Raw genomic sequence first — 27,558 nt, forward strand, 5'->3', positions numbered from 1 at the left:
TCCAATTCCGGTTCCGAATTTTAGGACCCGGTTCCAACCAATTCCAAGTCCGGGTCCTAAAATTTTGATCGGGTACCCGGTTTGCTCACCCCTAGTATAAATGAAACTTAAACATTTGTCGTTTTTTCAAGAAGCAACACATGATATGATAAATATCCAAGACTTGCAGTCCCACAAAACCCCTATATTCATCCATTGACGATCCTTTAGCTCTCCTTGATTTTTCATTCATCTCTAGAAAAATAATTCACCTTTACAATTGAATAAAACTGTCCCACATAGACAAATCAAAATATAATTATCCCATATCGAAACACTAGAAACAAGGAAGGGGTTACTATAAAACAAACATAAACAAGTGGCTAAATTTGATTTCGGGCTGCAATAGCCTGACTTTAATACTTGGGCTTGACTATTTTGTTTGCGTTGGTTACCTAACGGTTGATGATGTAGGATTGTAGGCTAACTAACTTCAACTAATTCATCGTATTACGTATTCATCGTATTACGTAGTATACACTTAAAATGACATAATACTTACTTAAAATGACAAATGTGACAAACATTTTCATCGTATTACATAGTATACACTTAGTGTCACTTAAAATGACAAATGTAACAAACATTTAGGGATAGATGGAGTATTTTTTGGGTTTATTTCCATTTAGCTGATGTTGTGTAGATTAAATTCATAGGCAAGTTGAGAAGAAATTATATGAGTCCGGACTTATAGTGAGACGGATATTAGTCATTGGACATTTCCTACAATATAAATTTTGAATATATCATACAAGTATTATGAATTGATTAAAATAGGTTTACACAGTGTTGATTAGTCAAACTGTTAATCGTAAACCAACACATGCTCAACATGACCCGACCTATTGCCAGCTCTTATATAGCCAAATTGGAATCCAATTGAATACTCAAATTAATAAGGAGCTTGGAGGCATGATGTAGTGCATCAAATAAATTGACCTCATTCATAAGAGGCCATGCTCAATAAACAGGTGGTTGATCAGTTTTGGGGAAGTTAGGTATTAAGATATCCTACTCCCAACTACACACCATTAATATGACAAGCTAATTACAGCCCAATTATTTGCCCTTTTAAACCAGGAATTTCTCTCTCTTATCAACTGACTACTTCGTTATGCTCTAGATTTAAGCTCATCATTTGGATCTCCGCCAAAATTACCCAGAAAAATTAAAAGGGTTTGCTGCAAATTCAATCTTCTGTACTGGGTTTCTCTTAATCTTCTCCAAAATGAAGGTTTTGGTTGTAACGCGGAGTGGAAAGGAGCTCTTGAAGGGCGGAATCGAGCTCAATGATTCGGTAATTTTGTCTCTCCATTTCTTGATTTTGCGTTCATTTTTCATTCAAATTATGGTTTTTTTGGCATGATTTTGTTTTTGGTTTAGTAATTTTGGGTTTCTGGGTTTGTTTTGGTTTGCAGGCGACTGTTTCTGATCTACAGGAAGCAATTCACAAGAGAAGTAAGTATTTTTACCAATTACAGCCATTGTTTGCTAATTAATTATACGAGTACGTTTTATGGTTTTGGCTATTTTTGTATGATGAGCTTGAAACTAAGCATGTACTAACATTTACACCGTAGAAAGAGTTTAGGAATTGAAAGCTAGATGTGACTTATGTGAGTTTTGTAGTGGATTAAGGTAATTTTAAGGTAGTACCCGTGTTGGATCGTCAACGCTACGACATAAGTAGGACACTTTGACATTAATGAGCCAAAATCATGAAAACTTTCAACAAAATAGTCGAGTTTTGCACTTTGACACAGGTGACTAGTAGTCTAGTACCCAAGTTTGACTAACATAGGTTTATAATCATGTTACATTGCTGACTTCCCAAAGGAAAAGTGCTTTATAATTCATTTAAACCATGGCTAAGTTGGTAGTTATGCTAGAAAGAAGAAAAAAAATCTTTATAACTTTGCCAAATCCTTTCTCTTCAAATTGATGAATAACCCATTGATTATATGAAGTTGAATTCCCGTATTTTTTTTATTTGACAGTAGGGTCTCTACTCACTGAACAATGTTTACATGATTGATATGTAATATGTAACTGCCCAGCCTATTTATGAGGTGATTTTGAATGAATGATCCTATAGAGGACAGATGTTGCTTAAAATGTCGAGATGAATGTTAATGGATTGCAAGTGCGAGACATTTTTTGTCAGGGAAGAAGCAGTATGTTAAGCTCTTAATTTGGGGAGTAGTTCTATTTTCATAACCTTCCGGAAATCATATCACTTGGGACTCTGGATTGAAACTGTGAAAACAAGCCATAAATTTTAGAAACTGATGTTATCATGCAATACTTGATAGCAACGTATTAATGAAGTTTAGAGGTATGGTATTAGTTTTGAAATGTGTCTGATGTAGAAATTATCTTATTGGCGTAGGTAGAGGTTTTTCAGGGACAAATAGCATTTTGGCTATTGCAGTCAGCGGTTTTTGTTTTTTGCTAACACTAGGATGACTTGCAGTAGGTAGTGCCGTAGTGGCATTGTTTAGTGTTTGTTTTGTTTTTTCCCCTCTTGAGTTAGAGATAGTGGAAGAACATCAAAAGGTTTTCAATTGATTAATTTGATGAATTAATTATCAATATTTCATTTCCATTTTTGGTTTTCTTTGGCTATGTTGCCTCCTGATTCCTGAATATGATTTGCCTTGTAGCCAAGAAATATTATCCTTCCAGACAACGTCTAACTCTTCCTGTCCAACCGGGATCAAAGGAAAGACCAACTGTCCTAAACAGCAAGAAGAGCCTCAAAGAGTATTCTGATGGTAATTCAAACACCTTAACTGTGGTGTTCAAGGACCTGGGACCCCAGGTTTCTTACCGCACTCTTTTCTTTTTTGAGTACTTGGGTCCTTTGGTAATCTACCCCATTTTTCACTACCTCCCTGTCTATCGGTTCTTTGGCTACAAAGAGGAGCGTGTCATACACCCAGTGCAGACGTATGCTTGTTATTATTGGTGTTTTCACTATTTCAAACGTATCATGGAAACATTTTTTGTGCATCGCTTCAGCCATGCAACTTCTCCTCTGTCCAATGTGTTCCGCAATTGCTTGTACTACTGGACCTTTGGAGCTTTCATTGCATACTACGTGAATCACCCACTCTACACCCCTGTTAGTGAGCTGCAATGGAAGATTGGATTTGGATTTGGGTTGCTCTGCCAGCTTTCAAACTTCTACTGTCATATCTTGTTGAAGAATCTGCGGAGGCCTGATGGAAATGGAGGTTACCAGATACCTCGTGGGTTTTTGTTCAATATTGTGACTTGTGCCAACTACACCACAGAGATTTATCAGTGGGTAGGCTTCAATATTGCTACCCAAACTGTGGCAGGTTATGTCTTTGCCGTGGTTGCTGCCGGTATTATGACTAACTGGGCGCTTGCGAAGCATAGACGTCTCAAGAAGGTAATGTCTACAATCTTCCGCTAACGTGAATGAATAAATCCCTTTTTGAAGTGCTAAATATTGCAAGTAGCCTGTGTCCCACTGAACTGACTAAAACAAACATGTGGACGCACACAAACACACACACACACACACACACTAGAAGAGAAAAGAAAAAAGGTGTTTTTTTTTTTTTTTTTGGGGGGGGGGGGGGGGGGGGGGGGTTGAACTTTCTAGAGTATGTTAGGAGGCATTTTTAATGTAGTAGCATATCTACACTCAAGCTCTTCCTTTAGGGGTAGGATTGACGAGGCAGAGACCCACATGCACATATTTGGTAATGCTGTGAAACTAAACTTCTAGTGACATGGATTCCACCAGAATGCTGGCCCTTAGGGGGAGGGGGGTAAGCTTCATGTGCTTTTTAAGACTCCTTTATATAGCAACTGGTAAAGTAAGATTTTTGTTCATTGTCAATTTAACGCATAAGTGATGATTTTGTAGCACATAAACTCATAGAGTCGTTGCTGTTCTGATTGATCAAAATAACAATCATAGTAGAGAAAGTCACTTGAGCCTTTTTCTTGGATAGACCATGAGGAAGCTCAAGTAGATATGGAGCCTTCTTTAGCCTAGACACTGGGCACACCAACTAGGCAACTACTTTGTCTCTCAAATATCTGTCACTTAAATATAAGAAGTACATTTTACTGTTTAGATGACCATATAGCAACAATAATGGTTTATTATGGCTTATCTGACCACTGTGTTCTCAATTTTTTAGAATCCCTCTTGTAATTGTGAACACTGGAGGCAAAATCTGAGAAGCAGTATTCGCTTTAAAATACTTGTGTATCTTCAGCTTTATAGCAGTTTACAGGCTTCTCGTGATTACAATTAGTGTACTAAGTTTGTTTCTACCTTTATGTTTTTATCTCATCTCCTTTGCCCTTGTTCCTGCAGTTGTTTGACGGTAAGGATGGAAAACCCAAGTACCCACGCAGATGGGTGATATTGCCTCCATTCCTGTAGAAAAGAGCTGCAGTAGATTTCCTGGATCGACACTGTCTCCATCGTTCTGTCCCTGTTTCAGCTAGCCCAATAATTCAAGCTACATCTTGCTATAAGTTATTCAAGCTTCATGTTCAAGCTACTCGATTAATCATGTTCTCGTTGCTGCAAACTTACTTCAGTTTAGTAATCAATCCTGTCACATCTCTAGATCATTTAAGTAAACTTGTATCCCTATTTTTGTATCTCCATAAGTTTTTCTTTGTTTCCCGTCTTTCAGGATAATGAAATAGCACTCGAAACCAATCATATTAATACCTTATTCATCAATGCTTAAACATATCTTAATTTTAAACCTTTCTGTCAATCAATTTAGTGATAATTTTGTTACTTTTTTCCTATCTTTACAATGAGAAATGTTGGCCTTAAAGTTGGATCTGCCTTTTTTTCCTGCTTTAGAATTTTATAATATGAACGTGCAATATGCACATACTATTGTTAGCCTGTAAGGTCTGTAGGTATCTCCAGCTAAGAAGAATGCAGAACTTTATTTTTTTGTTGCAAAGAATGCAGAACTTTATAATTGTAATGATTTCATACATTCTGTTATTGTTACCTCTTTTTTTTTTTTTTTTTTCCTTTGTGATTGTTGGTATTAAAATTATATATTTACATAATTTTCCAGCCAACTTTTTATAATAATGGATCGCACTAATGTCTCACATCAGGAATCTATTTGTCATGGACATGAAATCTGTTAGAATCTTTTATCCTAGTATATAATTATATATTGCTCAATACAGGTTTTGTGTAATGGTCAAATATACAATTCTTAACCATATCCTAACATTCTTTTCTAGATTATTACTCGCAACTTATTAGACGTTTTAATCTAACTTTTTCCTCTAACATTCTCTTCACACGGGAATCCCGAAAGTTAATACTCTTGTAATCGATAATTCATGTTAATCAATGATTCAATGTAAGCTAATCTAATATATCTTGTCAAATGCATAACATAACATCAATTTGACATACATCTACCCTTTTCTCTCATTCTTTTAAAAAGCAATACCCCATAAAATAAGATAGTAGCCATCACAAAATGTATTTTGCACCAAATTTTTCATTTTTTCTCCTTCAAAAGTTTTTGTGAGTTATGGTTTGAGCCTTTGAGGACATAGCAATCCATAAAAACTGACAATATACGGAAATATTGACAATAAAAAATCAAATATGACTTACTTCCTCCGTCCCATAATAACTGACACGTTAAACTTTTTTCACTATATAAGTATTTATATATTAGCTTTGACTTTAGTTTTTTTATTAACACAATAGCAACATATATTAATATATTATCATCAAATATATTGTTACAAAGGTAATGATATAAATTTTCATAATATTTTTTTTAATAAATTTCATGTATGTAAAGTTTGACTGTGTCAGTTATTCTGAAACACAGAGAGTGTTGTCTGTAAACAAGCTATTAGAATCACCAATACTATTATACAAAGTTTTATTTTTTCATTATTATTAAACAAAGATTTGTATCAACAAATTATGGACATAATCCTTTAATTAAAAAATAAAAAAGTAATGATTAGTAATGTTAAAGAATTAATTTTTCAAAAAAAGAAGGGGGAAGGGAAGAAAGCAAAGAAGTGGGGGCCAAAAGCGTAATTTACAGCAAGAGATTGACTGGAAAATCGCGGGACCACTCACATACACACTCAGTATCACCACCTTCCATCCTTGCTTACGTGTCATTAAATCCGAATATCCAGGCTGTACAAACGGACGGCGGAGATGTCACAGCGACCTTCTTAAAATATATTCCTCTGCAATTCCCCCATTTCTTCTCATTTTCCCTCCTCTCTCTCTCTTTCATTCATCTTCGACGTTTTCTCTCTCCTCCACTTTCTCTCTCTTCAAGGTATCATCATTTTCTCTCTCTTAATCAATTTTGATTCATGTGTTTGTTCTTTTAATCTTTGATCATCGACATTTGCTTTTTTGTTGCGCATTTTTTTGGTTCAATTTGTCATAATTTTGAGGTGAATTTTTTATTTTGCTATTCAAGGTCTGAATTGATCATCATTTTAGAGAATTTGATTTTTTTTTTTTTTTAATCCAATTTGATAATCGGCATTGTTGTCAATGCCGCAATTTTCGGTTTGATTTGATTTTTTTTTTTTTTTTTTTTCTCCTGAGTTTTCCATTTCATCAGAATGCCGGCTGATTTTTCTGATCATTTTGATGTTAAAATTTGTTATTATGTATTGTTTTGTATGAACATTGTCAGAAGATAATCAAATTGAAATATTTTGGCTAATCAATGTAGATGTCTATGATCTGAGGCTAGTTTGTAATCGTCAATTCGAAAGCATTTGGTTTGATAAATCTGCAATATGAGTAGATGCATTACATAATAACGATCATCAAATAATTTTGATTTTGTTGTTATGATTTAAATGTGGTAGCTTTTGTTCATCGTCGTCTTTTATTTATTGTACTCCGTAACATTCACAAGTGAATCCTGAGAGAAGGTAGGATCTAGCTTGTGATTTGTGAGGTACTTCAGAAGAATTCTTAGGAGGATTGATTAATTGATTGTATACATTGTAAAAGATAAACAATTGGAGTGAGGGTGTGGTAAGACAGTGATGAATGATAAGCGCGAACTGACACTGCAAGATTAAAATGCAAGTTGCCTAAGATGTAGATGTCTGCAGCACATTCTTTATATCGCGTTTGTTAGGAATTTCTGCAACAGCTTGTAATCTACATCCCTCTAAAATTTTGATGAATCATATTCCGTAGTAATATTTTGAGACATTCCCAGGGTACAGCACAATTGGAATAAGTAACAAACTCGTACATTTAATCAATTCTTAGGAAGTTATGAAGTTTAATGGCACATGTAAATTGAGTATAGACTATAGAATAGATAGAGCCTGAACATGTAAAAATGATCCTTTTAAATTTAAGGTGGATTGGGAGAGATCAACCTAGAAAGATTGGAGGGGATTTGATGGCCCTTCAAAGTCTTAAGTAGGATGGAAATTTGGTTGTCTTCTGTGCTTTCCTGTGAAAGGGCTTATTTTTAAGCACTAAGTTTAATGCTTTGTTTATGAATATGTTGGCCTCTCAATCCAGACTCCAGAGATTGTAAATCGAATTGCCAATTTTATACTGTTATACAAGAACTCATTAGTTACAGTAACTGTGGCGTTATCAATCATGATCTGTAGCTGATTTTGGTTTAATTTCAGCATACTATAAAAGATGGCCGACGGTGAGGACATTCAGCCACTTGTCTGTGACAATGGAACTGGGATGGTTAAGGTAATTGTCCAACTCTGGTTGATGTTTTTTATTGACACAATTTTATTTAATATCTTCCCACATGTATCATAAAACGAATTATTATTTTTTCAGGCTGGATTTGCCGGAGATGATGCTCCAAGAGCTGTCTTCCCAAGTATTGTTGGTCGTCCCCGTCACACTGGTGTCATGGTTGGCATGGGTCAGAAAGATGCTTATGTTGGAGATGAAGCTCAATCCAAGCGTGGTATTCTTACTTTGAAGTACCCTATTGAGCATGGTATTGTAAGCAATTGGGATGATATGGAAAAGATATGGCATCACACTTTCTACAATGAGCTACGTGTGGCTCCAGAAGAGCATCCTGTTCTTCTGACTGAAGCACCTCTAAATCCTAAGGCTAATCGTGAAAAGATGACTCAGATAATGTTTGAGACTTTTAACACCCCTGCTATGTATGTTGCAATTCAGGCTGTTCTTTCTCTATATGCCAGTGGACGTACAACAGGTAAGCTGTCAAAGATAGATGTGCAGCTTCAATTTTTGATGGTGTAATATTTTCTAACACCTGAACACCATCTGTTCAATAATGATTTCATGACTACATTTCCCTTGATTATTCATATTCCATCTGTTCAAAATACTTTGCCTGCATAATGCTCAGAATTCTACACAGCAGAACTTCATGTTGCGATATTCTCTGATCCATGCAGGTATTGTGCTGGATTCTGGTGATGGTGTCAGTCACACTGTCCCCATCTATGAAGGATATGCCCTCCCACATGCTATCCTTCGTCTTGACCTTGCTGGTCGTGACCTGACAGACCACTTGATGAAAATCCTCACTGAGCGTGGATATTCTTTCACCACCTCAGCTGAGCGAGAAATTGTAAGGGATATGAAGGAAAAGCTTGCCTACATTGCCCTTGACTATGAGCAGGAAATGGAGACAGCCAAGACTAGCTCTTCAGTTGAGAAAAGCTATGAACTCCCCGATGGGCAGGTCATCACTATTGGAGCTGAGCGCTTCCGTTGCCCTGAGGTTCTCTTCCAGCCATCATTCATCGGAATGGAAGCAGCTGGTATTCATGAGACTACATATAATTCTATCATGAAGTGTGATGTGGATATCAGGAAGGACCTATACGGAAACATTGTTCTCAGTGGTGGTACTACTATGTTCCCTGGTATCGCTGACAGAATGAGCAAGGAAATCACAGCCCTAGCCCCCAGCAGCATAAAGATCAAGGTAGTGGCACCTCCTGAGAGAAAATACAGTGTTTGGATCGGAGGATCCATCTTGGCATCCCTCAGTACATTCCAGCAGGTGGGCAGCTTTGAATTTGCTTATGAACATGAACAAAATTTCATACTTTGTTTTTACAGACACGCGAGCTCGTACATTCAAAGTTTAAAAAGCTATTTTATCTATTTCCTGAACCTAATATGCTATTTACTATGTAACAGATGTGGATTGCAAAGGCCGAGTACGATGAATCTGGGCCATCAATTGTCCACAGAAAGTGCTTCTAAGCTTCTTGACGAAATGGGTGCAAATGTTACTTCAGATCGTCATCTTTTTAATGGAAGACCCTATTATAAGCTTTCAAGTACAGAAAAAACCTGCTGTTCATGCAATTTTTTGTTTATTTATATGTTGATTCTCACATAGTGTAATGATGACCATGAGAAGGTGAGGAGTTGTTTAAAAATTGTTAAATTCTTTTAAAGTGAGTAATTTTTGGAAGTTCAATCAAATCCTTTGCAATTTTTTCTATACGTCTCAATGTGCCTGCTCTGCCATGTTATTGCAATAATAGCACCTCTAAATGCGCTCTGCTTGTTACTTTCTGATTTCAAAGTAAAACTCCACCCATGCATCAAAATGAAAGTGAATGTGGGGGTCATATAATGTTGTTTGAACCATATAGGCCAATAGTCGGTTAACATAAATGCTTGTGATGACCTTGAATTAATGAAGAAGACGTTAATGAAGAAGACCTTGAGTTAAATTGTAAGACAAACACTATCCAAAATGGACTCCTAGGGTTTCATGGGGTCCATAGAAAGCATATCAACCTCTTTCATTTTCAATTTTTTTTTTTTTTTTTTTAAATGTTTAAAATTGAAAGCTATAATTTAATCAACACTTTTTGACAAATTTTAAGAATTTTTTCCAAAATTAAAAAGAAGGTAAATGGTATTCCTTGGGATCATATAATCCTATTTGGAGCCATATATTGTAATTTTGCCACTAGACGGTCACATAAAAACCGATATTGAGGAAAACAATCAGAACATTTGGCACATCCTTTTTAAATAGAGCTGTCAATTCGGATAAACAAGTCAGGTCTGGGTCGGGTAAGAGTGAGTCAGGTCAACTAGGGTCAGATTAATTCCATAACCTATGCGGGTCGGGTTTGTGTCGGGTCATGCTTAAGTCGAGTCACGTCGGGTCATAATTTTTATCGGATATGGGTCGGGTTAATTACAGGTCGGGTTACATTCGAGTCGGGTGAAGAATAGGTCGGGTTAATTCGGGTTTTCACAGGTTAAAACGGTTACGGTAATTATCGGGTTCGAGTCGGGTTTAGTTCAAGTCAATAATTTGCGGGTTAGAATCAGGTCGGGTCATTCTCGGGTTTGAGTCGGGTTCAATTCGGTTCATGTCAATAATTTGCGGATTATAATCAGGTCGGGTCATTTCCTAGTCGGGTCATTCTCGAATTCAAGTCGGGTTATGTTCAAGTCAATAATTTGCCGGTAACAATCAAATCGGGTCATTTCCAAGTCATGTCATATTTGGGTTCAACTAACTATAAATAGATAATTATCATTTTTATCAAGCTAATTATTTCCTTTGACTATAATATATATGACAATGTACTAGGGAACTATAGTCTATAATTTATGAAGATAATTATCTCCTTTGACCATACAACAAATATATATTATATTTAACTCTTAAATTTGAGGATGATGCTCCTTTCTTTTGCTGGCCTGGACCGACTTGGTCTCCCAAGACAAAATGCTTTGATCAACAATAATAAGGTGGTCTAAATTGCATTTGAGGTGATTTGAAATCTGGTCACACTAGTGGAAAAAATCTTATTTGTAACAAGCTATTCGTAACGGACATATGATTTTCCGTTACAATTAAGTCATTCGTAACGGGCAAATTCAATGTCCGTTACAAAAAAGTTGTGAAATGGGCAGGAAAAGGGTTATTCGTAACGGACAAATTGGTGCCCGTTACGAAAAAGTTGTTATTTGTAACTGACATATTAGTGCCCGTTACGAATAAGTTGTTATTTGTAACAGGCATTATTCTGCCCGTTACGATTAAGTAACTAATCGTAACCAACAAATATTGCCCGTTACAAATAGAAAAGTCAACAGAATTTTGACCTTGTTATTTGTAACTAACATAGGGTGTCCGTTACGAATAAAGTTTTAAAGTAAGCCCTAAATTTTCACTTTCCCCTTTCTTACTCCCTCTGTAAAAAAAATTCCTCTTTCTCTCTCCAATATTGAAGCAGCTCCCGCGCGTTTTGCTCCTCTCATTCTCACTCTTCTCCTCCATTGAAGCGCACTTTGAGTTCTCCATTATTGAAGCGCACTCCGAGTTCTCCATTATTGAAGCGCACTCCGAGTTCTCCATTGAAGCGCACTCCGAGTTCTCCATTGAAGCGCACTCCGAGTTCTCCATTAGTGAAGCGCACTCCGAGTTCTCCATTGAAGCGCTGTATGAGTTCTCCATTGAAGCGTTGTCTGAGTTCTCCATTGAAGCGCTCATAGTTCTCCATTAAAGTGTACTCTTTCTCTGTCCTCCCCCAATTTCGTAACCCTTGTTTCAGTTTGCTTAATTGCAATTACTGAATTATAGGTTTTATTTTTTTTTCCCCAAATTAATTGATTGATTTTACTATTTTCCATTTGTTTTGGGTTTTATTATGTTTTAGTTTAAAAGCCTTTGAATTTTGAGCTAAGTATGAATTAATTGATTGATTTTTTCCCTAAATTATTACTATCTTTCTGGATCCCCCCTTACATCGTGAATCCGTTTATTTGCAGTTGCCCTGCGCATGATAAGCTTTGGATGTGATTACCACTGGGCACAAAAAGATTCTCGCTTTGATCAAGAGGTAGTTGTATATTTTGTGGTCTAATTAAATTGCGGCCTTGGTCTCTCTCTGCAATTGTATAGCGTGATTGCTTGCTGTTCCTATTTCTCATTGTTAGTTCATTACATTTTCCTCACTGTTATCCCTTGCTTGTAATGGTTGCAAGAATTTGTGAGCAGATGAGCACAACTTGTGGATTCACTTTAGTGTGGATACGCTATGATTGCCTTTCACAGATTAGTGATCTTATTTTCTTTCTCAGATTTTATTTTCTGCTTCAACTTTAAGTGATACTTGCATGTAGTATATTGGATAATACGTATGTTTTTGTGCATTCGGCATGTCGGCCTTTTATAAGCTGTGTGCTGAAAACTATTGTATATTTAGCTTGTTTTCTAGGTTAAGTGTTCAGTTGTTTTAGCTCTAAATTATAGTTTTTGTATATTTAGCAATCAGATTGTCTGACTTGTTTTTGGAGAAAGTTACCTGCTATCTGAGAATATATGCTGTAATGCTACATTTTCTATGATAAATTCAGTTTATATGAAAAATTATATAGTGAAAATTGCAACCAAGTCAAGGATGAGGCTGCCTACTATATTGATTCAACAATTATTGAGGTGCACAAGTGGAAAGGAAGTTTTGAAAAAAAATAAATAATAATAAAAGATATTTCCTTCAATGGTGTGCTTATTAGATCATATTTCTCTGTAACTGTAATGAGGCTGTGTGGATTATTAGATATATAAAAAATATTGGGGAATAATGCCAGCCTTTGTAGTGCTTATGAGTATGTGTGTGTTTTTACAGGAAGGAACTTATGTGTTTGAACTAATTGTTACTTGGATCAATATGTTGCATCTTTAGGATTTCGGAATTGAATTGACATTGCTTAGACATATCGTGATGGAAACACTTTTATTGCATTATGTGACTACAAGACCTTGTTTTGTACAATCATAGAGTTGGCAAAAAATCGCTTTATTGAGCTAGGTGCTGAGCTATGGCATTGTTGTCACCAATTTTTCCCTTGTGTTTTATCCTCAAATTAAAATGGTGTTAAGTTGCTGAAATATCTGTGTTTGCTTCTTGCCGACTAACTGTTATGTCTTATATAGCACTTTGTGCATTCCTGCCCTTTCCTACTGACCTTTATCATTGATGTGTCAGGGAAAGCATGCATTTGAAGATATAAATGACTAGGCCAAAAACTCCAAAAACAAGTCAGACAATCAGATTTTCTTTATAAAATTGCTAATTATTTTGTTTATTCAACTGATTTTAGATTAGGAATGTAATGTAGATTCACTAGATTGCAATTGTTATCTGACCCTAAGTTTAAAAGTCTTACTACAGTGATATTCCTGGCCATTTGTTTGGAAATGGAAACTTACTTCTATTTAATTTGATATTTTGATTTTGGTGGGAAATAGGAGTGACTTGAATCTGATGTTTCAGGAGCAGCTCGGTCCTTAGCTCCCTCAACTCCATTAAAGCAGCCCCGTCCTCATTTCAAGATGGTGTTTTGATTCGGCTTAAATCTGACAATTTGGTATGAGTAATTAATTGTTTTGTAGCTTGTTTTTTTTGTTTAATTAGTACATTGCATTGAGAGTTTCTGTCTTATGATTTTTGTTTTGTAGCTTGTTTTTTTTGTTTTGTAGCTTGTTTTTTTAGTTTAATTAGTACATTACATTGCATTGAGAGTTTTGTAGCTTGTTTTTCAAATAACTTGTGTTTTTCTCTTAAATGATGTAGTGGTCATTGGATTCTTGTGGTGGTCGATCTACAATTAGGTTTAGCTTATGAGTTTGACTCTATAAAGCTACCTAAAGAAAATCCCCGAAAATTGAAAATTGCCGAGATTATGATGACGTGAGCCACAACCTTGAAATTATGCCCTAGTTTCTATATCATTTTTGTATGTGGTGTTGTAGATTATTTTGTTCTAAGCGTTAGAATATATATTATTTTTGTAGGGCTTATAAAGTATATCGGGCGAATCTCACAGGGAGTGAATTGAAATCACAAAGGCAAAAATTGCAATTCATACAAATGGAGGTAAATACATTACTCACCCCATATTGTTATACATTGTTCACTTTGAAAACAAAATTTTTAACTATTTGTTATATATACTAGTGTGCTCAACAACAAGGAGGCGTTGAATGTGGCTACTACATTATGACATACATTTATGAGATTGTTACTTCTCACTTGGAGTGCAAAGGTGTCTTAGAAGAGGTTAGTAGTTTTTTTTTTTTGCAAATTTTGAAACTTTTTTAGCTCTATACGCTCCCAAGAGTAAGATAATGGTCAATTGTTATTGATTTCAATTTATAAAAACCAAAATATAAGGTAATTAAGGATGTTTAGTATTATATTGTGTTAATTTGAACCAATACATGAAAGATGGGAAAGGTAGAAGTCCCTTAGGCAATTTTGAAGCCTTTTTGGCTCTATACGCTCCTTGAAGTGAGTAAATGGTTACTTTTCACTGATTTCAATTCATAAAAACCAAAATATAAGGTAATTAAGGATGTTTAGTATTATATTGTGTTAATTTGAACCAATACATGAAAGATGGGAAAGGTAGAAGTCCCTTAGGCAATTTTGAAGCCTTTTTGGCTCTATACGCTCCTAGAAGTGAGTAAATGGTTACTTTTCATTGATTTCAATTCATAAAAACCAAAATATAAGGTAATTAAGGATGTTTAGTATTATATTGTGTTAATTTGAACAAATACTTGAAAGATGGGAAAGGTAGAAGGCCCTTAGGTAATTTTGAAGCGTTTTTGGCTCTATACGCTCCCAAGAGTGAGATAGTGGTCAATTTTCATTGATTTCAATTCATAGATACCAAAAAATAAGATAATTAAGGATGTTATGTGTTACATTGTGTTAATTTGAACCAATACTTGAAAGATGGGAAAGATAGAAGTCCTTTAGCACAATTTTGAAGCCTTTTTGGCTCTATACGCTCCCAAAATGAGTAAATGTTAACTTTTTATTGATTTCAACTCATAGAAATCAAAATACAAGTCAATTAAGGATGTTATGTGTTTTGTTTCTATATTATGAGTTTTATTTCTATAATTTGGTTCATCACATTTATTCTAATGATTGTTTTTATTATGGATTGTTTTTATTTTGTAACCTCCTTCATATGTTTTTTTTTTTCAATAGGATTTTTGTCCAAGGACCGCCCCGTATAATGTTGACGAGTTGAAGGTGGTTCGAGAACAATGGGCGCAATACTTTAGAAGTAAATATTTATTGAATGCTTAACTATTAGCTTAGGTAGAACAACGTAATATTTTTAGTGTTGTTGTATATGTTTGATAAATTTATACAAGTTTTTATTTGTAATGTGTTACTACTTCAGTTTTTATATTACGTCGTATTAATTTTTACGAAAGATTGTTCGGTATAATTGCTTTTTACAGGAACAGGTATATTATTACAGGTTTTAATTAATATATATTAATTATATATAAATACATGTTGTCGAAATTAAATAAAATGAAAATTTAATTTAATAATTATTTGTAACGGGCAGCAAAATGTCAGTTACAAATAACCAGTTATTCGTAACGGGCACTTTTGTTGCCCGTTACAAATGAGTGTTAAATTATATACCATAAAACTCTATTCGTAACGGACATTTAATATGTCAGTTACGAATAATCACTTATTCGTAACGGGTGTTTTATGTGCCCGTTACGAATAAGGACTTATTTTAATAAAAAAAAATTTATTCGTAACGGACATCTTAAATGTCAGTTACGAATAACTCATTATTCGTAACGGACAGTGCCCGTTACGAAAAACAATGGCCATCCGTAACGGCCGCATACGTAACGGACGATGCCCGTTACGGATGACCCCTTTTTGCCCGTTACGGATGAGGATTTTTCCACTAGTGTCAGGAACAATTTGGGTTGAATTTGGGTCGGGACAATAACAAGTCGTGTTAATTTCGAGTCAGGTTAGTAACAGTTCGGATTGAATTTTTGGTTGGGTAAGTAATATGTATGGTAAAATTCGGGTCGGGTCAATAACAAGTCGGGTTGATTTCGGGTCGGGTTTGTAGCAGGTTGGGTTAAATTCGGATCGGGTTAGGAACAGGTCAAGTTGAATTCAGGTCAGGTTAGTAAGAAGTCGGGTTAAATTCGGGTTTTGAAGGATTAAAATGAGTTTGGGTAAATTTTGGTTCACGTCGGGTTCGGTGCAAGTTAATTAAATTGGGCGTTTAAAAGCAAATTGAATGGTTCCACACACCCAATTGGATTCCCGGCCCGGAGGGTATTAGGGACCATGATAAACATTTCGGCAATTTTTATTTCCGGGCGAAAAAAAGTCAAAAAAATTCCAAAATTGAAGGCTAATTATCCATTCTTTTTAAGAAATTTTGGAGTTTTCGGGGCCCCGTGTCAAAAGTCTTGAAATTCTATGGGATACATCTCGGGGTCATATAATGCCGTTTGGAACCATATATGATCGTTATTTGTTGTCATAAATGTTCGTGGTAGGCTTGAATTAATGAAATCGATGCAAGTTGTAAACCGGTAAATTGGTCCATTAAAGGCAAATTGGATGGTTCCACCCACCCAATTGGACTCCCGGAGGGTATTAGGGACCATGGTAAACATTTTGGCAATTTTTATTTACGGGCGAAAAAAGTCAAAAAATTCCAAAATTATTGAAGGCTAATATCCACGTTTTTTGAGAAATTTTAGAGATTTCGAAGCCCCGTATCAAAAAGTCTTGAAATTCTATGGGATACATCTCGGGGTCATATAATGTCGTTTGGAACCATACATGATCATTATTTGTTGTCATAAATGTTCGTGGTAGGCTTGAATTAATGAAATCGTTGCAAGTTGTAAACCGGAAAATTGGTCCTTTCAAGACAAATTGGATGGTTCCACCCACCCAATTGGACTCCCGGAGGGTATTAGGGACCATGGTAAATATTTCGACAATTTTTATTTCCGGGCGAAAAAAAAGTGAAAAAATTCCAAAATTGAAGGCTAATATCCACGCTTTTTAAGAAATTTTGGAGGTTTCGGGGCCCGGTGTAGAAAAATATTTATATTTTAGGGAATACAAATTAGGGTCATATAATGCAGTTTGGAACCATATATGATCATTTTATGTTGTCATAAATGTTCGTGGTAAGTTTGAGTTAATGAAATCGGTGCAAGTTTTTAAACCGGTAAATAGGCCGTTTAAAGGTAAATTAGATGGTTCCACCCACACAATTGGACTCTCGCAGGCTATTAGGGACCATGGTAAACATTTCGGCAATTTTTATTTATAGGCGAAAAAAGTAAAAAATAAAAATTCAAAAATTGAAGGCTAATATCCACGCTTTTTGAGATATTTTGGAGGTTTCGGGGCCCCGTGTCGAAAATCTCGAAAATCAAGGGAATACATCTCGAGGTCATATAATGCCGTTTTGAACCATATATGATCGTTATTTGTTGTCATAAATGTTCGTGGTAGGCTTGAATTAATGAAATCGATACAGGTTGTAAACCGGTAAATTGGTCCATTAAAGGCAAATTGGATGGTTCCACCCACCCAATTGGTCTCCCGGAGGGTATTAGGGACCATGGTAAACATTTTGGCAATTTTTATTTACGGGCGAAAAAAATTCAATAAATTCCAAAATTGAAGGCTAATATCCACGCTTTTTGAGAAATTTTGGAGGTTTCGAAGCCCCGTGTCAAAAAGTCTTGAAATTCTATGGGATACATCTCGGGGTCATATAATGTCGTTTGGAACCATACATGATCATTATTTGTTGTCATAAATGTTAGTGGTAGACTTGAATTAATGAAATCGTTGCAAGTTGTAAACCGGAAAATTAGTCCTTTCAAGACAAATTGGATGGTTCCATCCACCCAATTGGACTCCCGGAGGGTATTAGGGACCATGGTAAACATTTCGACAATTTTTATTTCTGGGCGCAAAAAAAAAGTGAAAAAATTCCAAAATTGAAGGCTAATATCCACGCTTTTTAAGAAATTTTGGAGGTTTCGGGGCCCGGTGTAGCAAAGTATTTACTTCCTCCGTTTTCTTTTACTTGCAACACAGCCTTGTGGCACGTGTTTTGAGGTCGGGTTTATGTAATGTAAACGGACAAATTTTTCATTATAATTTTTACAAATGATACTTAACCCTATTCTAATTTTCGCGTAAAAATTAAATTGATGAAATCGCTCGTTTACCCTCACTAATCATCTCCTAAAACTGCGTGCTTAAAAGGTGTGTTGCAAGTAAAAGAAAACGGAGGAAGTATATTTTAGGGAATACAAATTAGGGTCATATAATGCAGTTTGGAACCATATATGATCATTATATGTTGTCATAAATGTTCGTGGTAAGTTTGAGTTAATGAAATTGGTGCAAGTTTTAAACCGGTAAATAGGCCGTTTAAAGGTAAATTAGACGGTTCCACCCACACAATTGGACTCCGGCAGGCTATTAGGGACCATGGTAAGCATTTCGACAATTTTTATTTATAGGCGAAAAAAGTAAAAAAAAAATCAAAAATTGAAGGCTAATATCCACGCTTTTTGAAAAATTTTGGAGGTTTCGGGGCCCCGTGTCGAAAGTCTCGAAAATCAAGGGAATACATCTCGGGGTCATATAATGCCGTTTGGAACCATATATGATCGTTATTTGTTGTCATAAATGTTCATGGTAGGCTTGAATTAATGAAATCGATGCAAGTTGTAAACCGGTAAATTGGTCCATTAAAGGCAAATTGGATGGTTCCACCCACCCAATTGGACTCCCGGAGGGTATTAGGAACCATGGTAAATATTTTGGCAATTTTTATTTACGGCCGAAAAAAAAGTCAAAAAATTCCAAAATTGAAGGCTAATATCCACGCTTTTTGAGAAATTTTGGAGGTTTCGAAGCCCCGTGTCAAAAAGTCTTGAAATTCTATGGGATACATCTCGGGGTCATATAACGCCGTTTGGAACCATACATGATCATTATTTGTTGTCATAAATGTTAGTGGTAGGCTTGAATTAATAAGATCGTTGCAAGTTGTAAACCGGAAAATTGGTCCTTTCAAGACAAATTGGATGGTTCCACCCACCCAATTGGACACCCGGAGGGTATTAGGGACCATGGTAAACATTTCGACAATTTTTATTTCCGGGCGAAAAAAAAAGTGAAAAAATTCCAAAATTGAAGGCTAATATCCATGCTTTTTAAGAAATTTTGGAGGTTTCGGGGCCCGGTGTAGAAAAGTATTTATATTTTAGGGAATACAAATTAGGGTCATATAATGCAGTTTGGAACCATATATGATCATTATATGTTGTCATAAATGTTCGTGGTAAGTTTAAGTTAATGAAATCGGTGCAAGTTTTAAACCGGTAAATAGGTCGTTTAAAGGTAAATTAGATGGTTCCACCCACACAATTGGACTTCCGGAGGCTATTAGGGACCATGGTAAACATTTCGGCAATTTTTATTTATAGGCGAAAAAAGTAAAAAAAAAAAATCAAAAATTGAAGGCTAATATCCACGCTTTTTGAGATATTTTGGAGGTTTCAGGGCCCGATGTGTAAAAGTCTTGAAAATCAAGGGAATACATCTCGGGGTCATATAATGTCGTTTGGAACCATATGTGATCATTATTTTTTGTCATAAATGTTCAATTCATTGTAGACTTGAGTTAATCTAATCGGTGCAAGGTTTAAACCGGCAAATTGGTCGTTTAAAGGCAAATTGGATGGTTAAACCCACCCAATTGGACCCCCAGAGGTTATTAGGGACCATGGTAAACATTTCGGTAATTTTTATTTCCGGGCGAAAAAAGTCAAAAAATTCCTAAATTTAAGGCTAATATCCACGCTTTTTGAGAAATTTCGATGGTTTCGGGGCTAGGTGTCGAAAATAAATGAGATTTTATGTGATACATCTCGGGGTCATATGATGACATTTGAAACCATTAATGACTATTATATGTTGTCATAAATGTTCGTGGTAGGTTTGAGTTAATGAAATAAGTGCAAGTTGTAAACCGGTAAATTGATCGTTAAATGCAAATTGGGTGGTTCTACCCACCTAATTGGACTAACGGAGGGTAATAGGAACCGTGGTAAACATTTCGACAATTTTTATTTTCGGGCGAAAAAAAGTCGAAAAAATACAAAATAATTGGCTTATATCCACGCTTTTTGAGAAATTTTGGAGGTTTCGGGGCCCGGTGTCGAAAAGCTTTGAGATTTTAGGGGATGTATTTCGGGGTCATATAATACTGTTTTAAATCATAAATGATCATTATATGTTGTCATAAATGTTCGTGGTAGTCTTGAGTTAATGAAATCGGTACTGTACAAGTTAATTGTAAACCGATAAATTCACCATTTAATGGCAAACTAGATAGTTCCACCTACCTAATTGGACTCCCGGGGGATATTAGGTACCATGGTAAATATTTCGGCAATTTTTATTTACAGGAGAAAAAAAAGTCAAAAAATTCCAAAATTTAGGCTAGTGTCCATGCTTTTTGAGAAAGTTTGGAGTTTTCGAGGCCTGGTGTCAAAAATCCTTTAGATATTAGGGGATACATCTCGGGGTCATATAATGTCGTTTGAAACCATATATGGTCATTATATGTTGTCATAAATGTTCGTGGTTGGCTTGAGTTAATGAAATCGGTACAAGTTGTAAACCGGTAAATTGGCCGTTTAAAGGCAAATTGGATGGTTCCACCCATCCAATTGGACTCCCAGAGGGTATTAAGGACCATGGTAAATATTTCGGCAATTTTTATTTACGGGCGAAAAAAAGTAAAAAAATTCCAAAATTGAAGGCTAATATCCACGTTTTTTGAGAAATTTTGGAGGTTTCGGGATCCGGTGTCGAAAAGACTTGAGATTTTAGGGAATATATCTCGGGGTCATATACTGTCATTTGGAACCATTTATGATTATTATTTTTTGTCATAAATGTTTGTTGTAGGATTGAATTAATGAAATCGGTGCAAGTTTTAAACCGGTAAATTGGTCGTTTAAAGGAAAATTGGTGGTTCCACCCACCCAATTTGAGTACCAGAGGGTATTAGGGACCATGGTTAATATTTCGGCAATTTTTATTTTCGGGCAAAAAAAAAAAGTTAAAAACTTCTAAAATTGAAGGCTAATATCCACTCGTTTTGAGAAATTTTTTAGGTTTCGGGGCCCGGTGTCGAAAAGTTTTTAGATTTTACGGGATACATCTCGGGGTTATATAATACTGTTTTAAACCATAAATAATCGTCATATGTTGTCATAATAGGTTTGGTAAAATTCGAGTCGGGTCAATAACAAGTCGGGTTGATTTCGAGTAGGGTTTGTAACAGGTTGGGTTAAATTTGGGTCGGGTTAGGAACGGGTCGGGTTAAATTCAGGTCAGGTTAGTAACAAGTCGGGTTAAATTCGGGTTTTGACGGGTTAAAACGGGTTTGGGTCAATTTCGGTTCAAGTCGGGTTCGGTTCAATTCAATAAATTTACGGGTTACATTCGGGTCGGGTCATCTCGAGGTCAGTTCATGTTCGGGTTCGGGTCTCACATACTCGGGTCAACTCAGGTCTAGGGTTGGTTTCAGGTTGGATCAGGTCGGGTCTGGGTCACCATTTTTTCGGGTTCAGATGGGTCGGTTAATATTCGGGTTTGAGTCGGTATTTCGAGTCGGGTCAACTTTTGACAGCTCTAATTTTAAGTGATGCCAGTTACGTTTAGTTACAGTGTTAAGCGCTAAAACCCATGTTTTGATAACAAATCCCGTTTATATCACAGCTCTTTGTAGCTCTTTCCAGCAATTACATACTCTGTATTGCTTGTAGTCAGTAAAGTACTGGGTGAATGAATATTCAAAATAAATAATGGGAAATCTCCAACTTTGTATATCTGGATGGCAAAATTGGCCACATAATGAAGTGCCTCAATAAAACATTGTACAAATAAATCTCATCTTCTTAGCTGTGTGAAGCTGTAGGAAAAAGAAACGAATACAAATTTTAAGTCCTCAACTTAAACTGCAATGCAAGAAATACAGTTTTCAACTTAGCGTATTACTCTGTCCACTATAGCTAATTAGCTACCTCTACCACGAGTTAGATTGCTATTGTTAGGTATAGAAGCAGTGTAGTACAGACCCCTCCAAAATGATTTTCACATTCAGTTTATACAATAATGAATGGCAACTATAAGGCAACCCAACTTTCTGTGTTCGCCTGTATAGCCTCTTTGCCTGGATTCGATAGAACAGGATGAGGACAAACATGCTAAGCAACTCATGTTGTGAAAGTTTAAAAGCGGCTTTGGATGTCTTGCCGTATACCAGAAGGTTTCATCCAACAAGGTACACCGTACATCAAATAAGCTTAGACAGTTACTCTCCACATACCCGTCCTATAACCTACGGACATGAGCACAAGTTCCCAAAGCATGTTGGGTATGCTCAACATGTTCACCTTTGATCCTGGAATCTCAGACCAAGTGACAGATATCTCAACCATTGGAATGCCAAACCACTTGCACAAGTAGACAAGCTCTACATCAAAACACCACCTGTAGAACAGGCAAACGGTGAAGATGATTGATAACATTTTTAAGCATGTACTAGTATAATGAAATAATTCAAAGCAGTAGTTATGGCTGATATCAATTTAAAAAGAGCATGGTTCGCAACCATTGTGCTAGTGCCTAGTACGGATAGACCATAATAAACAAAGGCCAGATTCAAAGACACCAACTCCTGGGATGAATATACATAAATCAATAAACATTTCTTTCAACTACAATTAGTTGCAACAAATTATGTACAAACTAATCAGAAGGAAGTGAGAAATACTTGTTTCACAGGCAAATACAATTAAAATCTCTCAAATTTTATCCCTTATTTCTCTCTTATGTTTAGCACCCTGTAAGAAACTAAGTGTCTTTGAAAATGCATAGTTGCATACCAAGATCATTACCATCTAGCTTTCTTGAAAGCACACCAGTAAGCAGCTACGAAGGAAAAGCCAGAACTCCAAGAAATAGACTACTCAATAAATAACACAAATATGGCATCTAAGTACTGAAATTCTTGAGGGAGCGTTTTTCACGGGATTTTCACAAATACGAACCAAAAACATAACATATAATGATATGATTAATACAGCATGTCACATATAAACTTCAACAGTCACTGCAATACAACATTTTAATTTAAGGTGATACATCTAACACAGCATAGAAAGCTTATAATTACCTTTTTAGCCTAACATTTCTGAAAAGTTTCTGTGCAGCAGCCCTGGTGAACATCTTGAAACCACACTGCAGGCATGCAAAACCCATGGTAAGATAAATGCATTTTCAGATGTACTTCATACAATTTCTAGATCCAAGAAAAGAAAAATTAGTGATTTCAATGAGAATGAAGATCCAACATAAAGCCATATCAAAGAATAATACCTGCGTATCACGGATACCAGGACCAGAAGCCAAAAGAACAACAAGATGGAATCCTTTCATCAAAAAGTTACGATACCATTTTCTCTGAATAAGAGAAAAACCATATATATTAGCATTAGTTCTGCAGTTAGAACCGCAAATAAAAAGGTAAAGTTGAGGAGCTTTACCGTAGCAAGAGCCTTATCCTCAAGATGAGCACGTGAACCAAACGCAGCAACAGGAACATCACATACTCTAAAACTTGAATCACCACCACCAGAAGCATTTACATCTATCTCCTTTCCAGCAACTGTAAGAATCTAATGGCCAATACACTGTATGAACAAGCATGCATCTATGATCTATATACTCCAAGATAGTTTAGACCCATTTTTTTCTCCATCATTCTCTGTATATAGTGACTTCAAGAATAAGATAAATAGTGCCAACCTGAGTTTCAAGTTTCTCCAAGTCATTGACTTTAGTTGCTCCATCCGCATCCAGCATAAGAAGTAATTCACCACGAGAATGAAGCATTCCCTGTTCAAATAAGCAAAGAATATCAATCAGTTATTATCTGATTGTCATCCAAGCAGCAGAGTTCCTCCAGAAACATTTAAATATACTTTCAAGAAGTTGCTCACTAGATTGAGTCAACTCACCTTTCTAATAGCTTCCCCCTTCCCATAGTTTCTTCCAAGAAGAAGAACCCTAACATTTTCCACCTTGTACTTTCTGACAAAGTCAAATGCCACTCTTTTGGTCCCGTCAACACTTCCATCGTCCACTAATATCACCTAACAAACCATATGATTTGAAATCGTTAATCATCACATAATATGATTTTACTTCAGTGTCAGAGTGTCTAGCACAAAATTGCTGCTGACATCTGCTTGTGTAAAATTTTGAAGAAAAACAGACCCTTGCAGTTCTCAAGTATGTTTTAACAAATAGAGGAGTTAAACAAACCAGGGTGTAAATGAGCCCCTTTTTATTTTTATTTTGAGAAAGAGTAAATGATACTTAGAAGCCCAAGCAAAATTCCTAACTTATAGCAACAAAGATAAAGCTAAGGATCCTAACATCAAAATCCATGTTATTTGTGAATGCCTATGCTACATATACGAAGAGGTCATCTAATACAAATATTACAATGCATCAGAAAGTAATCAATTAATAAAGCACACTACTAGCTTAAATCTCTTTAGTGAATTATTTACGTCAGGTCATAAGTCATTAGAGGTAGAAACTTAATTTATCTCAAATTTATTATCTATTATAAAAGCTGAAAGAGCCAGTGTATCCAGCTATTTTCTTCAAAATAGGAATTTCTCAAAAGTAAGTTTGAATTATTTTTGCAATATCTATAATCCCTGCATAAACCTTGATCATTCTTTTGCATACTACACATGCTGCAAATAATGGAACTAAACAGCATTATGGTATGCACATCTGTTCCTAATACTACGTATACAAAGTTGAATTATAAACAAACCCTAAAAGTGAAGCATGATATACCCATGTAATACAATGCACTGTATATTCAAATCTAGTGCAGTTTATGTTATACCTCATAAGTGAACGACTTATCTTGCTCTCCTCGCTGTTGCAAATAGCTGAAAATAAGACAATATATGAATATCATTAATTAGGTCCCTCCCTGTTAATGCAAATCACTAACAATAAGACAAGATAATTCACCATAGTGGTGACATGACTTTAATGGCAGCACTTATATATGCAGGGAGGTGACCATGCCTTCTAATAGGAGGGAATCAGAGATCATATAGTTCAGCATTGATCACAACATAAAGGCTGATGTTTCCGTAGACCTAAGTTTAAGAATTAGCTTTATGCAAGCATGTAGAATACGAAGATTATCATTCTGCACTTTAAACATCATGACTATCCCATTTGCCAAACCAGAAACAACACTGATTGTACAAGGTTTGTCAGTGTAGCAGGCTACTCCTTCAATCCTCTCTTACTTCCATCAATTTTTCACCTTGGTTCAAGGCATGATCATACCGCCCACTAATTGTTCATACATTAAAATAGAGTGAACCATATTATGAAAACAAATTATGAACTTTTGATACCTAACAAGAACACATTCTTTTGAATTCTGAAGCTTTAAATTTCAAATTATAAAACCTACATATAAGGTAACTTGTCATCAATCTGTACATAATTACAGCATCAGGAATGACAGTGAAGAACATTTACTATCTTTTTTTTTTTTTTTTTTGGGGGGGGGGGGGAGAGACAAGTTTTCCAAAACATAGTATGTAAGATATATCGAAGTCAGGGCCTTATGTTGTATTAAAAGCACTAACAACAAAAGAGGTAACAGATAGACAAACAGAGAATATTTAGGATCTTATTTTGCCATTATACTCTAGACAAACTTACTTAACAGTTTCCTCAAGTGCACTTGGAAGTCTGTGCTCCTCGTTAAATGCAGGAATTATCAAAGATATATACTTCTCAGCGGGATCAAATATAGAAGGGCATGGAACCTGAGAAAATAGTTTCCTACTGAAGTCAATAATTCTGATAACAAGATTTCTCAAGCAAATATTTATGCTTAGGTTAAGTTGAATATGTGGCAGCGCTCAAAATAAAACAAATCAGCATTGACGAAAAAGGAGTGAATCCAAATGTGTTTCCAACATTTCTTTAACACTCAATATACATTTAAATATGCCAAGTCGTAGCCAATAATTGCCCTCTTGGCACATAATGGTGTGCCAGTGTAAGTTTAGCAACAGAAGGTTTGATGCGCCTAAGAATTATACGAGTCACATATTCCAATCACACCTTTCGATCAGTTAAACATATGTAAGGTCCTTAATTCTTCCAACACAAAGGTAAATTTGTGAATTTTTATACCACAATCCACTCATCAAACAATGCAGCATCACTCGCTAAGTAATAGGTATTCTTAAGCACATTTGAAACAACTTCAATCACAATTTTATAACCTATTGAAATGGTACAGCAAAGAAAGTTTTCAGTAATCACCATTAATTTCTGACAATTATCTTAATTTCCTTTCTTTTTAACAGGTCTAACACAAAACAATACAACCAGAAAATTCAGGAAGATCAACATAAAATTCACAAAACAAAAATCACAAAACAACAGAAACCCTAAAATCAATCAATTTTCCAAAAATTTAGTATCAATTTATCTAAACTCAGGAAATACAACACATTAAGTGAAATATAAGTTATAATTGATCGAAAATTCCACCTTATTAAGTGAATTTGGATCTTCGAATATTGCTTCACCTTCAAAATGACTACAAAAAACAAAATCATCGAAAAATTAAGAGTATGAAATCACTGAAAATGCCTAAAATTTAGGGGAAGATGATAACATACGAATTGTTGAATCGGCGATTATAAGCTTCGAAGAAGATGATAGAAATAATGGCGATGATAACAAGTAAAGCGGCGGCGCCGAACAGCTCCACCACCGTCAACAGCCCTCCTCCGCTCATCTCCGCCGTCTCTTTCTTTTCCCACTTTCACGATGATTGACTCCTTCCCACCGAGTTATTTATTTATTTATTTTCCTTTTTTTAAATTCCAAACTAGATTTATTTTCTAGAAAAAAAAAAAAAGTAAAATAGAGGAAGAGTAACTTTACTTCATAAAGAAAATATAAATAAGAGTAACGTAGACTAAAGGTAATAGTTGTATTATGGAGTATAAAAATGATTTATAATCAACAAATGTTTAGATCAATTGATAAGGGAGTTGTTCTACCTTAAACAAAGTCTTTGATTTGATACAAGACTAAAAAATACTTTAACAATTGTTAGATTTGAATTTGAGTCAATTGAAGACTAATATGGTGCTCTTGATTTAACATAAGTATTTTGTTTGCAAGTGTGTGATTGTTTATGACGAAAATAATCTGATAAAGTTATAATAAACTATTAGAGAAACATTCTACTATCCCAAACAACTTTCAATTTACCAATCTCACATAAGCCACCTACTACATATTAAATTATACTTCCCGTTCAAAAAAAAAAAAAAAATTATACTTCCTCCATTTCTTTATAGTTGCAACTTGCAACCGTTTAACTTTTACACTAATCATTTGGCTCACTTTGATTAGATTTGATGATTTATAGTTACCTATGCAAAAATATAATCATGTAAGATCTTGTTAGATTTGTCTCGTTTGTATTAT

General features: G+C 35.4%; 3 protein-coding genes across 3 annotated transcripts; 2 read left to right on the forward strand and 1 right to left on the reverse strand.

Annotated features, from left to right (window-relative positions):
• Positions 1-986: 986 nt before the first annotated feature.
• LOC145642336 (very-long-chain enoyl-CoA reductase-like) lies at positions 987-4,785 on the forward strand. The gene is made up of 4 exons (XM_081693474.1): positions 987-1,336; positions 1,458-1,497; positions 2,703-3,457; positions 4,400-4,785. The coding sequence occupies exons 1-4, from the start codon at positions 1,268-1,270 to the stop codon at positions 4,466-4,468; spliced, it is 933 nt and encodes a 310-aa protein (XP_081549600.1). The 5' UTR covers positions 987-1,267; the 3' UTR covers positions 4,469-4,785.
• A 1,537-nt stretch (positions 4,786-6,322) lies between these two features.
• LOC145642337 (actin-1-like) lies at positions 6,323-9,556 on the forward strand. Its single transcript, XM_081693475.1, has 5 exons — positions 6,323-6,386; positions 7,726-7,798; positions 7,892-8,285; positions 8,491-9,104; positions 9,245-9,556. Exons 2-5 carry the CDS (start codon positions 7,739-7,741, stop codon positions 9,308-9,310), a joined length of 1,134 nt encoding a protein of 377 aa, XP_081549601.1. The 5' UTR covers positions 6,323-6,386; positions 7,726-7,738; the 3' UTR covers positions 9,311-9,556.
• A 12,281-nt stretch (positions 9,557-21,837) lies between these two features.
• Positions 21,838-26,920, reverse strand: LOC145556600 (uncharacterized). Its single transcript, XM_081618252.1, has 10 exons — positions 26,739-26,920; positions 26,608-26,656; positions 25,765-25,871; positions 24,923-24,968; positions 24,015-24,149; positions 23,803-23,892; positions 23,541-23,672; positions 23,374-23,457; positions 23,171-23,235; positions 21,838-22,485 (listed from the first exon to the last, which is right to left on the reverse strand). The coding sequence occupies exons 1-10, from the start codon at positions 26,855-26,857 to the stop codon at positions 22,299-22,301; spliced, it is 1,014 nt and encodes a 337-aa protein (XP_081474378.1). The 5' UTR covers positions 26,858-26,920; the 3' UTR covers positions 21,838-22,298.
• Positions 26,921-27,558: the final 638 nt, after the last annotated feature.

This window comes from Chenopodium album, chromosome 8 (genome assembly GCF_948465745.1).
Source record: "Chenopodium album chromosome 8, dcCheAlbu1.1, whole genome shotgun sequence".
Lineage (NCBI taxonomy): Eukaryota > Viridiplantae > Streptophyta > Magnoliopsida > Caryophyllales > Amaranthaceae > Chenopodium > Chenopodium album.

Excerpts from the sequence above, each read along its gene's own strand:
- LOC145642336 (XM_081693474.1), top strand. The coding sequence starts at position 1,268 with ATGAAGGTTTTGGTTGTAACGCGGAGTGGAAAGGAGCTCTTGAAGGGC. Across the intron at positions 1,337-1,457 it reads GAATCGAGCTCAATGATTCG|GCGACTGTTTCTGATCTACA; the intron begins GTAATTTTGTCT and ends TTTGGTTTGCAG. Across the intron at positions 1,498-2,702 it reads GGAAGCAATTCACAAGAGAA|CCAAGAAATATTATCCTTCC; the intron begins GTAAGTATTTTT and ends TTTGCCTTGTAG.
- LOC145642337 (XM_081693475.1), top strand. The coding sequence starts at position 7,739 with ATGGCCGACGGTGAGGACATTCAGCCACTTGTCTGTGACAATGGAACT. Across the intron at positions 7,799-7,891 it reads ATGGAACTGGGATGGTTAAG|GCTGGATTTGCCGGAGATGA; the intron begins GTAATTGTCCAA and ends TTATTTTTTCAG. Across the intron at positions 9,105-9,244 it reads CCCTCAGTACATTCCAGCAG|ATGTGGATTGCAAAGGCCGA; the intron begins GTGGGCAGCTTT and ends ACTATGTAACAG.
- LOC145556600 (XM_081618252.1), bottom strand. The coding sequence starts at position 26,857 with ATGAGCGGAGGAGGGCTGTTGACGGTGGTGGAGCTGTTCGGCGCCGCC. Across the intron at positions 24,150-24,922 it reads ATAAGTCGTTCACTTATGAG|GTGATATTAGTGGACGATGG; the intron begins GTATAACATAAA and ends ATGGTTTGTTAG. Across the intron at positions 22,486-23,170 it reads AGAAATGTTAGGCTAAAAAG|GTGGTGTTTTGATGTAGAGC; the intron begins GTAATTATAAGC and ends CCTGTTCTACAG.